The sequence below is a fragment of the Oncorhynchus keta genome, chromosome 27 (assembly GCF_023373465.1).
Source record: "Oncorhynchus keta strain PuntledgeMale-10-30-2019 chromosome 27, Oket_V2, whole genome shotgun sequence".
In the NCBI taxonomy this organism is placed as follows: Eukaryota; Metazoa; Chordata; class Actinopteri; order Salmoniformes; family Salmonidae; genus Oncorhynchus; species Oncorhynchus keta.
In genome coordinates this window covers 12030653-12045934 of record NC_068447.1, presented here as the reverse complement: position 1 = coordinate 12045934, position 15282 = coordinate 12030653, and the positions used below count along the sequence as shown (strand labels likewise).

At 42.6% G+C, this 15282-nt stretch overlaps 1 protein-coding gene across 1 annotated transcript; it reads left to right on the top strand.

Moving 5' to 3' along the window:
* Positions 1-286: 286 nt before the first annotated feature.
* On the top strand, positions 287-7166 carry LOC118375449 (peptidase inhibitor 16-like). The gene is made up of 5 exons (XM_035762016.2): positions 287-696; positions 4903-5127; positions 5343-5452; positions 5922-6013; positions 6381-7166. The coding sequence occupies exons 1-5, from the start codon at positions 529-531 to the stop codon at positions 6752-6754; spliced, it is 969 nt and encodes a 322-aa protein (XP_035617909.1). The 5' UTR covers positions 287-528; the 3' UTR covers positions 6755-7166.
* The last annotated feature ends 8116 nt before the right edge of the window (positions 7167-15282 follow it).

The window sequence follows — 15282 nt, the reverse complement described above, 5'->3', positions numbered from 1 at the left end:
TAATGCCGCTCACTCATCAAGCTTGGCTTTAAGATATTTCCTGTTTGGTGCATTACGGGGAAATCTGTGTCCTGACTCAGTATTTAGAGCAAATGAGCACATAGTGAAGGCCAACTGCGTGTGAGTCAGAGACATGTATCCGAATCTCTACGTAGCTCAGTCTGTGTCTGTGTCCTGCCTGAAATCACACCAGATTTGTAAGAATAGGGTGATTGTTTTCGGGTGGTGTGGTGTCGGTGCGTACCAGTCAGAGCAGCGTGTAATGTGACCTAGTGAGGGTGAGGAGGGGAGTCAATGTTGTGGTTCTCCTGTGGAGAACGGGGTGGATCCACTCCCTCTTAATATACCCAGGCTAAGGAGGCTGAGCCTTACATCTAAGAGAAGAAGCAGAGCAGCTGGAGTACACACACACACTACATACTACACACACTCACATACAGAAACAGACAAACAGCAAGGCACACCGTCTGACACCGGCAGACATCTGAAGTGATTCTTGAGAGAGAGGACTTCACTTCCCAGAGTGACATGCTGTGGAGGACAGCTCTCTTGACTGGCCTGGTGGGACTGTATGTCATCGTCACCCAGTGTCCAGCCACCTGCCAGCTGAGCCAGGAGGACACGGAGACCCTCATGGAGCTGCACAACAGCTATCGGGGCCAGGTGGTACCCAGTGCCACCGACATGCGTAAAGTGGTAAGGGCTGCGTGACTGGGGAGGATGGATGGGCAGTTAACTCTAGCTGCATCTGCTGTCTCCTGCAGGATGGGACATATTCAGTCAGGGCACTTCTGCATTAGCAGGTGTGGAAATGGTGTGTTTGAACCCTTTGTGGTGATGAGCTTGTTAGATCCTGAGATGTCTTACTATATAGCTGCAGGGATTGATGGAGTTCAGCCCCGCTGTCTCCTGGTATGGTTCGCAGCATTACTTCCTCTCATGGGGCTAATCTGGAGTATAATTGATCTTGAGTTGGTTGCAGGTGAAGGTAGATGCAAAGCCAAATTCCGGAGAGGGAATTTTTGATTGAGATTTCTTTTGGTGTCATGCTGATAGCTGTTCATTATTGAATGATCGGTTTGGTATTCAGCTTTAAAACGGTCTCGTATCAAAAACTAAACTCTGGCTGCATCTACAGTATCATAACCATCTACAGTATCATAACCATGTGCAATATCATCGTTTTGCTGATCAAACGTTGGTTGTAGTACAGGACATTTAGTACATAAATAATCACTCTTGTTTTAGTCACTAAATCACAGTGCTGCAGAAGATGCATCATCCCTAATGAATCTTACCACGCCAGGAATTTGACCTAAAACAGGGCTTCTTCGTTTAAATCTGAATGTACATTATAGAAGTAATCCCAAGACTCACTTTTGTCGACCTCCAGAGTTACGGGAATTACTTTGTTGATAGAGCCTGTCTGTGCCTCAGTGCGAGTGGGTGTTCAGAGTTGAGTCCAGTGTTGTGCAATGCATGGGAATGTGTGTGTGTGCGCGTCAGTGTGTGTGTGTGTGTGCGTGTGTGCGTGTGTGTGTGCATGCGTGTGTGTGTGTGCATCAGTGTGTGTGCATCAGTGTGTGTGTGTGTGTGTGTGTGTGTGTGTGTGTGTGTGTGTGTGTGTGTGTGTGTGTGTGTGTGTGTGTGTGTGTGTGTGTGTGTGTGTGTGTGTGTGTGTGTGTGTGCGTGCGTGCGTGCGTGCGTGCGTGCATGTGTGTATACTGTGTAATGTGCTTGCTTAAGTTGCTATCTGCCATTGACTGGTTCCAGGGACATCTCTGCCTGTCTCTGTGTTTTGATGGACGCCCCACTGGGGCCATTTTCATATTTCACGTTCATGCCTGTTTCAGTAAACAGGACTGAGAATGCAGAGTGAACGGGTTCATAACATTCATTCAGAACATTATAGAACTATTGGGATTTGACTGGAATTATGTGTCATGACCACAAATCCGCAGCATTCTGAATATGTATCTGAGAAATACATTTAATTTCTTTATTTTTATTCTGGAAGCTTCAATGGAATTTTAATGGAGGTTTCAAAACACAACCATATTGTTTTTTTTAACCTTTATTTAACCAGGCAAGTCAGTTAAGAACAAATTCTTATTTTCAATGACGGCCTGGGAACAGTGGGTTAACTGCCTGTTCAGGGGCAGAACGAGAGATTTGTACCTTGTCAGCTCGGGGGTTTGAACTTGCAACCTTCCGGTTATTAGTCCAACGCTCTAACCACTAGGCTACCCTGCTGCCCCAATTGTATGTAATTGGCTACTATGTGTTTCTTTGTCACTACTTGGTGATTAATTGACTGTGTCGGACTTAATTTGCCTTAACGAAAAACTGATCAGCCCCTACAAGAAATGTTCATGAATTATAATCCACATAATAATTCGTATTTCCTATTGCTGCAGGATTATTTTTTATTGCTGTCGCAAACTGGCTCAAATTAAGATCCCACATCTGTACCACTGACCAGATGGTCTCGGATGACGCCTCTGTTATCTCAGGCCCGAAGCAGAGCAATGATATACAGTACAGCTCTGTTTGTTAAAGCACAGAGAGGAGGAGATCTGATGTCCTGAGGCTAGGACGCCAGATGTTGTGGAATTTCAACTAGTATCCTCCAATACAAGTGTTTGTTTGTGACTGGACATAAACTGAACTTCACATGACTCCACACTGCACCTCTCTGTCTGGACAGTTCACAATACAAAAAAAACACAATATGCATTCGTACGATATTGCATCTCTGCATTTCTTTGAAACAAATTAGCAACCATAACAATTATCAATCTCAGTCAAGATCCGGCCTTATCTGCCAAGTGTGATCACATCCTCTTGTTCTATCATTCCAATACTTGAAGAAGAATTGGACTGAAATGATCAGATAACATTCCTCACCCACTGATATACATATTACCGAAAGGTTCCGTAGAGGTTCCTTAGTAGAGGTTTGATTTAATATTGAAGGATAATAGTTTACATGGGAATGTTGGTATGACTAATATAATCTAATGTACAGTATAGTGTAATGTAATCTAATGTACAGTATAGTGTAATGTAATCTAATGTACAGTATACTGTAATGTAATCTAATGTACAGTATAGTGTAATGTAATCTAATGTACAGTATAGTGTAATGTAATCTAATGTACAGTATAGTGTAATGTAATCGAATGTACAGTATAGTGTAATGTAATCTAATGTACAGTATAGTGTAATGTAATCTAATGTATAGTGTAATGTAATCTAATGTATAGTGTAATGTAATCTAATGTATAGTGTAATGTAATCTAATGTATAGTGTAATGTAATCTAATGTACAGTGTAATGTAATCTAATGTACAGTATAGTTCAATGTAATCTAATGTATAGTGTAATGTAATCTAATGTATAGTGTAATGTAATCTAATGTATACTGTAATGTAATCTAATGTACAGTGTAATGTAATCTAATGTACAGTGTAATGTAATCTAATGTACAGTATAGTTTCATTTGCTACATAGATAATCATTGCCTGTCTTCAGGACTCTGGCCAATCTTAGTATAACCCTCCCTTATTGGTTTACAATATTAACTTTTCCCATAGTGAATAATGAAATTCCTCAAAATAAAATACCATCGTCATCTGGCGGGTTGCCAGGTCAGGAAAAACTACCACAAGGTTAGTGTGGCACAATACATAAATAAATAGCTCCATTCAAAACCATCAGCAATACAGTGTATGTATCTACAGATATTATCAGAAGTGATGTGCTATCTATATCAAACCTGAACTACTGGTATTTAGATTGGGGAAGAGCACGGATCATAGTGCGCATGCTATTAGAACGCACTTACTGTTCACTGGGGCGGCAGGGTAGCCTAGTGGTTAGAGTGTTGGACTAGAAACAGAAAGGTTGCAAGTTTAAGTCTCTGAGCTGACAAGGTACAAATCTGTCGTTCTGCCCCTGAACAGGCAGTTAACCCACTGTTCCTAGGCCGTCATTGAAAATAAGAATTTGTTCTTAACTGACTTGCCTGGTTAAATAAAGGTGAAAAACTGTCTTCTTCAGAATCAGGAAATAGGACAATAGGATGTGAGTTTAGGAATTGAACTTACTTACAATGTGGTGGATAGTATGATTAATATTAATACAGTATGGTATTGAAACACTAATACCCATTATTTTTATTTCTACTTTGCACATTCTTCCATTGCAAATCTACCATTCCAGTGTTTTACTTGCTATATTGTATTTACTTTGCCACCATGGCCTTTTTTTGCCTTTACCTCCTTTATCTCACCTCATTTGCTCACATTGTATATAGACTTGTTTATACTGTATTATTGACTGTATGTTTGTTTTACTCCATGTGTAACTCTGTGTCATTGTATGTGTCGAACTGCTTTGCTTTATCTTGGCCAGGTCGCAATTGTACATGAGAACTTGTTCTCAACTAGCCTACCTGGTTAAATAAAGGTGTTCTCAACTTGCCTACCTGGTTAAATAAAGGTGTTCTCAACTTGCCTACCTGGTTAAATAAAGGTGAAATAAATAAATAAATAAAAATATAAGAGAGTTGTCCAGTGGGCTACATACAAAGAGTTCTGTTATGGTCCTCAATGTTGGTTAATGTCTCCCCCTGTCTGTCATTCTGCAGCACTACATCTACAGTATACAGGTTAGAGGCAATCAGGTAGATTACTTTTAGTCTGATGCAATAATATGCCATTTAGCAAATGCTTTTATCCAGAGTGACTTACAGTGATTTGTGCATACATTTGCATACACGTGTGCATACATTTGCATACACGTGTGGGCCCGGGAATCAAACCCACCATCCTGCCATACCAACTAAGCTACTGAGGACCACTGATGGTAATATGACAGTTTGTCTCTTCATCCCTGCAGAAATGGGATGAGAAGCTGAAGATCCTAGCTGAGGGCTACGCTGTGAAGTGTATGTGGGAACCGAACCCGGATCTAGAGTTGCTGAACACAGGAGAGAACCTGTTTGTGTCCAATGAGCCCTTGGACCTCAACATGACCATGGAGAAGTGGTTCATGGAGCACCTAGACTACGACTACAACAACAACAGCTGCCAGGAGGACAGGATGTGTGGACACTACACTCAGGTGAGAGACCCAGAAAGAGAGATACTAGACAGTGTCACTGAATTGGTAGAATTATACTTCTGATAACCTGAGACAGTACTATAACTGTAGCAGGTTGAATATTCCTTGGTGCGATTACTCCTGTGTGTATAAACCCCTGTGATGGTGGGGGATGATGATGATGGTGGTGACGATGAAGACATTGTAAATTGATCAGACTGATGGGGGTGTTTCAGATGGTGTGGGCGGACTCTCACTCTGTGGGCTGTGCTGCTCATCGCTGTGACACCATAGAGGGGCTGTCCTTCGAGAAAGTTAACTTCCTGGTCTGCAATTATTACCCAACGTAAGTATGGTACCAAAGAACATGTACAACTTTACACACTTATATCCTATTTCCACACTTAGACAATGTCTAAGAATACATCGATTAACATAATTAATCCTTACCATTGCATTTTACTGATTGCGTTAGGGTTAGACTTAGGGGTTGTGTTAGGGTTAGTGTTAGGGGTTGTGTTAGGGGTTAGTGTTAGGGTTAGACTTAGGGGTTGTGTTAGGGGTTAGTGTTAGGGGTTGTGTTAGGGGTTAGTGTTAGGGGTTAGTGTTAGTGTTAGGGTTAGACTTAGGGGTTAGTGTTAGGGGTTAGTGTTAGGGTTAGACTTAGGGGTTGTGTTAGGGTTAGTGTTAGGGTTAGACTTAGGGGTTGAGTTAGGGTTAGTGTTAGGGTTAGACTTAGGGGTTGTGTTAGGGGTTAGTGTTAGGTTTGGTCCCTGACTGAGTGACCATTGACGTGTGTTTCATTTACATTTCAGAGGTAAGTCTAAGGATGAGAAACCCTATGAGGAAGGTGAATGGTGCTCCAAGTGCCCAGACAACGTGCCGCGATGTGATCAGAACCTCTGCGGTAAGAATTCAGCACCTATCAATCACACTACTCCCCCCTCCATTTAATTCACAGCACTCTCTCGCTCTTGTGTCAAACTTCATCCTCTCCAACCTGACCTGAGTATCCAGCCAATTGTGGTTGATCATGATATCCCCTCTTTGTGGAGATTGACTGACTGTGGACTAGTGGCCCTGTAATCACTTTCTAAGACTTTAGATTTTTCATCACTGTTTTCTCATCAAAGCTTATTAAAGATCAGTGATACTATCAGGAGCAGTGTGCGGTTTCCTTTTTCCCTCATCTTGTCCAATTGTTATCATGCACCTGCAAAAAGATTGCTCAGATGTGCGAGTGCCTTTTGAATTTTCATCACTGTTTTCCCCAGTGCCTGATGCCCCTGAGCCTTCAGAGGAGCCTGATGTTGAGGAGCCTGATGCCCTTGAGCCTTCAGAGGAGCCTGATGTTGAGGAGCCTGATGCCCTTGAGCCTTCAGAGGAGCCTGATGTTGAGAAGGAGACAACAGAGAGCTTTACCCCACACACAGCCACCGCCACAGAGCCTGGGTATGAGGAGGAGGGGGACGAGACAGGCACGGAGCCTGGGGACGAGGAGGAAGAGGAGGAGTGGGAGGGGGAGGAGAGAGCAGCGGAGAGGGAGAAGGAGAGGACTAGGAACCAACCTCCAGCCAATGCAGGAAGGATAACTACACCACTACTTCTTGTTACCAGCCTAATGGCTTTACTCTCAGTAGGATTGTGAGGTGAAGGTATGAGAGTAAGGCATGACACACATACACACACTCTATCTGGAACTGAACTGAACATTGCTGGAAGTTGAATTACATTGTGCTATAACCATGTTTATAGCAGAGGGATTTGTTGATGGTTATTTTGTTATTATTTGCTCGCTAGTAATTACAGTTGCTAGTTTAACATATGCCTTCTTAGCAATATCAATAAGCACACAACATACAACAGTTAACAATGTATTATAACAGTTGTATAATAACAGTTACGACATGTTACAAATGTAACAGCAATACATTTTCTTAAAGCAAGGCACGTCCTCTATATGAATGTGATTCGTAAACCTAAAGGAGCATAACTACTGTCAATATTGCATATTTCTGTAAATGTCTGTATATAGAGTATAATAAATATTGTTTCTTCTACACCGTTGTGTCTCAACATTTCCATGCTCTACACCGTTGTCTGGACTGGGAATAATAATAATAATAAATGCCATTTAGCAGACGCTTTTATCCAAAGCGACTTACAGTCATGTGTGCATACATTCTACGTATGGGTGGTCCCGGGAATCGAACCCACTACCCTGGCGTTACAAGCGCCATGCTCTACCAACTGAGCTACAGAAGGACCACGGAATACATGTTTGACCTTTGACCACAAAGGATGGGGAAAAAACTGAGCAGAAAGAGAGTATGGATGGGAATGGAATGGTATAGTGGCTGGGGAGAACATGTTAACAAAAGGTTTACACCTGAGGAGAACATGTTAACAAAAGGTTTACACCTGGGGAGAACATGTTAACAAAAGACTGGGGAGAACATGTTAACAAAAGGTTTACACCTGGGGAGAACATGTTAACAAAAGGTTTACACCTGGGGAGAACATGTTAACAAAAGGTTTACACCTGGGGAGAACATGTTAACAAACGGCTGAGGAGAACATGTTAACAAAAGGCGGGGGAGAAAATGTTAACAAAAGGTTTACACCTGGGGAGAACATGTTAACAAAAGGTTTACACCTGGGGAGAACATGTTAACAAAAGGTTTACACCTGGGGAGAACATGTTAACAAAAGGCTGGGGAGAACATGTTAACAAAAGTTTTACACCTGGGGAGAACATGTTAACAAAAGGCTGGGGAGAAAATGTTAACAAAAGGTTTACACCTGGGGAGAACATGTTAACAAAAGGTTTACACCTGGGGAGAACATGTTAACAAAAGGTTTACACCTGGGGAGAACATGTTAACAAAAGGTTTACACCTGGGGAGAACATGTTAACAAAAGGTTTACACCTGGGGAGAACATGTTAACAAAAGGTTTACACCTGGGGAGAACATGTTAACAAAAGGTTTACACCTGGGGAGAACATGTTAACAAAAGGCTGGGGAGAACATGTTAACAAAAGGTTTACACCTGGGGAGAAAATGTTAACAAAAGGTTTACACCTGGGGAGAACATGTTAACAAAAGGTTTACACCTGGGGAGAACATGTTAACAAAAGGTTTACACCTGGGGAGAACATATTAACAAAAGGTTTACACCTGGGGAGAACATGTTAACAAAAGGTTTACACCTGGGGAGAACATGTTAACAAAAGGCTGGGGAGAACATGTTAACAAAAGGTTTACACCTGGGGAGAAAATGTTAACAAAAGGTTTACACCTGGGGAGAACATGTTAACAAAAGGTTTACACCTGGGGAGAACATGTTAACAAAAGGCTGGGGAGAACATGTTAACAAAAGGTTTACAACTGGGGAGAACATGTTAACAAAAGGTTTACACCTGGGGAGAACATGTTAACAAAAAGTTTACACCTGGGGAGAACATGTTAACAAAAGGCTGGGGAGAACATGTTAACAAAAAGTTTACACCTGGGGAGAACATGTTAACAAAAAGTTTACACCTGGGGAGAACATGTTAACAAAAGGCTGGGGAGAACATGTTAACAAAAAGTTTACACCTGGGGAGAACATGTTAACAAAAGGCTGGGGAGAACATGCTAAGTCACGTTAACAAAATGTTTATAGCTGGGGAGAAATGAGAACAAACTAAACACATCTTGCACAGTCTGGGTTGGTTTGGAGTCAGCAGTACAACTGAAATATTAATTCACCACTTCTCTGTGAGGCTATTTCTGGAGGAGCATTTAGACACTCAGCCCTCCACAGCGTTCACAGGGAAATTAGATTTAGTTGAGGGGGAGGTGGGCCGGCCTCCCCATTCGGTACCCAGAACTGAAGGACTTTGTCTTTCTGTCTCTGGATTTATATTTTATATTTATATTTTATATTGCTTTTTTATAGCTGGAATCCATAGCGGTGAAACGTCCACGTCTGTTCTACCCTCAAAGCCATAAGATGCTGAACAATTCATCAAATGGCCACCAGACAATTTACAATGACCCCCCCTCTCCATTTGTTTTGTACACTGCTGCTACTCGCTGTTTATTATCTATGCATAGTCACTTCACCCTTACTTACGTGCACAAATGACCTCAACTAACCTGTACCCCCGCACACTGACTCGGTACCGGTACCCCCTGTATATAGCCTCGTTATTGTTATGTTAATTGTGTTACTTTTGATAATTTTTTTATTTTGGACTTCAGTTTGTTTGGTAAATATTTTCTTAACTCTTCTTGGTTAAGGGCTTGTAAAAGTAAGCATTTCAAGGTAAAGTCAATATACACTTGTTGTATTTGGCGCATGTGACTAATAAAGTTTGATTTGATTTGATATTACAATAACAAAGATGTTACTGTAGAATAGACTGACAAAGACCTGTATGAACACAAACACATGATACAAAACACATAATAACACTTAATAGGCATAAAAGATAGAGACTTGGGCCCATATATCCACAAAACGTCTCAGAAAAGGCCTTAGTAGGAATTATTTATTTATTTATTTATTTTTTTACTCAAAGCTCAGAGTTTTTAGAATGATGTTAAGACACTGCCCAGACTAAATCTGAGCCTGGAGTAAAATCAACTCATAAAAGTTTATCTCAGCTGGTAAACACGACAGTTTGAAGTACCGCAAAGGAAAGACAGTGAATTAAGATGAATTAAGATAAATTCTTACGGTTGTTGAAGGCGGAATTTTGACAATATTACCGCTAAATAAACACACTCATCACTTCCGTTTAACAACTCTAAATCGCTTTGGCATCAACCCACTTGCCGAAATTGTTGCGTACAACGCTGCACACAACTATTGAAAAGTCTATAGTTTTCATCGAACACACTCAGAGTTAACATAAGCCGTACAGGTGTCTTCATTTTTCCAATTTATGAGCCAAATTGAGGCATATTTTTGACCAACATGATGATGTGTCCCAGATAACATGATGTGCAGGAGGTTAAATAATATAAAGAAATGTTTATTTATTATCCTGTGGTTAATAGTATGCGCAGGCCAGCTGGCCGGTGTGTTTACAGACATATTCAATCAATCCCTATACCAGTCTGCTGTTCCCACATGCTTCAAGAGGGCCACCATTGTTCCTGTTGGTTAATAGTATTTAGGCATATCATGTATAATAGGCCTCATGTGAAATCAACGTCAAAAGTGCAAGAGATACTGTTGCATGTGCATCGAGGTTGAACATGTAGCATTACAGTTCTGTGGAGTAGGTGTGTGGCATTACAGGGCTGTGGAGTAGGTGTGTGGCATTACAGTTCCGTGGAGAAGGTGTGTGGCAATACAGGGCTGTGGAGTAGGTGTGTGGCATTACAGTTCCGTGGAGAAGGTGTGTGGCATTACAGTTCTGTGGAGTAGGTGTGTGGCATTACAGTTCTGTGGAGTAGGTGTGTGGCAATACAGGGCTGTGGAGTAGGTGTGTGGCATTACAGTGCTGTGGAGTAGGTGTGTGGCAATACAGGTCTGTGGAGTAGGTGTGTGGCATTACAGTTGTCGCTTTTGGGTCCTCATTCACCTGCATAACAACAGTGCTGTGGAGTACAGTAGGTGTGTGGCATTACAGTGATGTGGAGTACAGTAGGTGTGTGGCATTACAGGGCTGTGGAGTACAGTAGGTGTGTGGCATTACAGTGCTGTGGAGTACAGTAGGTGTGTGGCATTACAGTGCTGTGGAGTACAGTAGGTGTGTGGCATTACAGGGCTGTGGAGTACAGTAGGTGTGTGGCCAAAACTGCCATAAAAAAAGCCAGACTACGGTTTGCAACTGCACATGGGGAGAAATATCATACTTTTTGGAGAAATGTCCTCTGGTCTGATGAATCAAAAATATAATTGTTTGGCCATAATGACCATTGTTATGTTGGGAGAAGAAAGGGGGAGGCTTGCAAGCCGAAGAACATCCCAACCGTGAAGCACGGGGGTAGCAGCATCATGTTGTGGGGGTGCTTTGCTGCAAGAGGGACTGGTGCACTTCACAAAATAGATGGCATCATGAGGAAGAAAAATTATGTGGATATATTGAAGCAACATCTCAAGACATCAGTCAGGAAGTTAAAGCTTGGTCGCAAATGGGTCTTCCAAATGAACAATGAACCCAAGCATACTTCCAAAGTTGTGGCAAAATGGCTTAAGGACAGCAAAGTCAAGGTATTGGAGTGGCCATCATAAAGCCCTGACCTCAATCCTATAGAGCATTTGTGGGCAGAACTGAAAATGCATGTGCGAGCAAGGAGGCCTACAAACCTGACTCAGTTACACCAGCTCTGTCAGGAGGAATGGGCCAAAATTCACCCAAATTAAGCTTGTGGAAAACCAAAACGTTTGACCCAAGATAAACAATTTAAAGGCCATGCTACCAAATACTAATTGATTGTATGTACACTTCTGACCCACTGGGAATGTGATGAAAGAAATAAAAGCTCAAATAAATAATTCTTTCTTCTATTATTCCTCGATTTCACATTCTTAAAATAAAGGGTGATCCTAACTGACCTAAAACAGGGAATTTTTACTAGGATTAATTATCAGGATTATGAAAAACTGAGTTTAAATGTATTTAGCTAAGGTGTATGTAAACTTCTGACTTCAACTGGACATGTTGGAGTCAGAAGTTTGCTGGCAAGAGCACCCTGTCTGGTGCAGAGATCAACAAGGCCTATGGCGTCATCACTACTGTGTCTCGCCACCTTGGCCTGGATGAGGGTAAGGTTCTTGGCAGTCTGGTGAAGTACACTTCCAAGCTACGGGCTTTGGGATGGAGATGCAATATGGCAGTCGTGTCAACATATCTCATCAGCCACCTGGTGGAAGGGACTTTGTGGATCTGAGGCTCTTTTCCCTCATCCTACAAATCCCACCAACATCAGCCACCTCGGAGCGCAACTGGTCCTTGTTTGGGAACACACACACCAAAGCACGCAACCGGCTGACCAATGCAAGGGTTGAAAAATTGGTGGCCATCCGGGCAAATTTGAGGATTTTGAACCTGACAACAAGTCATCCTCAACAAGGTTGGAAAGTGACAGGGAAGATGAGGCCTCAGAGTCTGATGTTCAAGAGGTGGACATTGAGGAGGTCCAGGGAGAAGACATGGAAGCCTGAGAGGAAGACAACCAAAGCTTTAGTTTCTAGACTATCATTTTACAGATGTATGTTGGAAAGATTTTGGGAGATGCGATGGATCATTCTATATTCCCTTTCTTTTGTTGTTCAGTGAAATCATCCCATGTGAAGAGTCAACTAATTTAATTAAATTTCCATTCGTAACTAAATTGTGTTTTTTATTTCTATTCGAAGGATTTAATCATTTGCAATTATGTCTACTTATGAGAAGGTAAAAGGTTTCCATTTATGTCTCTATATGCTATGGTAAATATATCCAATGCAAGAAAACATCTACATTTAAATATTAATATTCATTTGTATATACTTTTGTTAATTCCCATATATTCCCATTAATTCCCGTTAATTCCCACGGAAAGTTTCCACCTCTGAATATTCTCCAAAATGTGCAACCCTACACACATGATCCTCTGTCACGTTTAAAAAAAAAATAGAACAAAAAACCAAAACAAAATGTGCCTGGGGCGACCAGTGGTGCTGTTTCACATTACGTGGATCTCAGCTTTAAGAGACCAGGCACTGAAATGTCACATTACATCACAATGCATGACTTTCTCCCGGTAATAGGATGTGAAATGTTTTGGGTTTCTCCCATCACTGACATTAGCAGGAAACCAACCCTGTCAGTTGTTAAAGTGAGCGTCTATACCTGTACTAACGGGTGTGTGCACAAGGACTTTAATTAATCATAATCAAAGAGAGAGAGAGAGAGAGAGAGAGAGAGAGAGAGAGAGAGAGAGAGAGAGAGAGAGAGAGAGAGAGAGAGAGAGAGAGAGAGAGAGAGAGAGAGAGAGAGAGAGGGAGAGAGAGAGAGAGAGAGAGGGGGGGGGAGAGGAGAGAGAGAGACTCTAGGTGTGATACAGTAGCTAATTCTAGAACACTGACTGCACCAACTGGACAGGGGAATACCAGGCACACTTAAACTACCACACAGAACGCCTCTACGCCGGCATTTACATATGAAATATACCGAGAGATATTAATACAGACAGACAGCAGTAGTGGATGCAGAGAGCCCTAGTGACCGAAAAACAGAGCAAAGTCAAGCTTTGTGAGAGGGGACAGCAGGACAGCCCCTGCTGACTATAGCTGTGGTTTAGAGAGATGAGGAGCTGTGGGAGGGAGGAGGATCTGGGAGGGAGGAGGATCTGTGAGAGAGGAGGAGCTGGGAGGGAGGAGGATCTGGGAGGGAGGAGGATCTGTGAGAGAGGAGGAGCTGGGAGGGAGGAGGATCTGGGAGGGAGGAGGATCTGTGAGAGAGGAGGAGCTGGGAGGGAGGAGGATCTGGGAGGGAGGAGGATCTGGGAGGGAGGCGGATCTGTGAGGGAGGAGGATCTGGGAGGGAGGAGGATCTGGGAGAGAGGAGGAGCTGGGAGGGAGGAGGATCTGGGAGGGAGGAGGATCTGGGAGGGAGGAGGATCTGGGAGGGAGGAAGAGCAGGGAGGGAGGAGGATCTGGGAGGGAGGAGGATCTGGGAGGGAGGAAGAGCAGGGAGGGAGGACGTAATGACATGAACTAGTGTGCCGTCTCTCTCTCCCTCCCTCCCTCCCCCTCCTTCAAAAGCTGATGTATTTTACCTCTTTATCTATCCTTCTAGCTCCTCTCCTCGAAACAAAAGCACTCTGTTCTCAGAAACAGCTAGGCTGCCTATAACTGATCTATTTCACTTTCGTTATCCCTCAAACTAATGGACTAAACATCTACAACAGGAAATGATCGGTGAACAGAACAATCTTAGAAACTACACACATGATCCTCTGTCACACCGAAACACACACACCGAAACACACACACCAAAACACACGCCCAACGACACACCGACACACACACACACACACACACACACACACACACACACACACACACACACACACACACACACACACACACACACACACACACACACACACACACACACACACACACACACACACACACACACACACACACACACACACACACACACCGAGAAACACCGACACACACACGCACTCGCACACACATCGGGGCAACAGGTAGCCTAGTGGTTAGAGCGTTGGGCCAGTAACCGAAAGGTTGCAGATCGAATCCCCGAGCTGACAAGGTAAAAATCGGTCGTTCTGTCCTTGAACAAGGCAGTTAACCCACTGTTCCTAGGCTGTCATTGTAAATAAGAATTTGTTCTTAATAACAGACTTGATAAAAAATGTAAAACACATCGACAAACCGACACACACACCAGTGTTTCCCTCGCTATGCATTAGAGGTGCACCTCCACTGCAAACTGAACTCCTAGGGGTGTGAGTCAGTGAAGGAATGTGTGGATCTGTGTGTTTATGCCCTTTCTCTCCTTGGAGTTTACAATGATAACTCCTTAACCATCGTTAATGTTTCTTACATTATCCCCTCTCCTCCTGCACACATTATTAGACCCTGCAACTCTGTTCTATAATTAACACAATTCCCCAGCATTCCAAACCCAACTCTGTTCCATAATTAACACAATTCCCCAGCATTCCAAACCCAACTCTGTTCCATAATTAACACAATTCCCCAGCATTCCAAACCCAAATCTGTTCCATAATTAACACAATTCCCCAGCATTCCAAACCCAACTCTGTTCCATAATTAACACAATTCCCCAGCATTCCAAACCCAACTCTGTTCCATAATTAACACAATTCCCCAGCATTCCAAACCCAAATCTGTTCCATAATTAACACAATTCCCCAGCATTCCAAAATAACTCTGTTCCATAATTAACACAATTCCCCAGCATTCCAAACCCAACTCTGTTCCATAATTAACACAATTCCCCAGCATTCCAAACCCAACTCTGTTCCATAATTAACACAATTCCCCAGCATTCCAAACCCAACTCTGTTCCATAATTAACACAATTCCCCAGCATTCCAAACCCAACTCTGTTCCATAATTAACACAATTCCCCAGCATTCCAAACCCAACTCTGTTCCATAATTAACACAATTCCCCAGCATTCCAAACCCAACT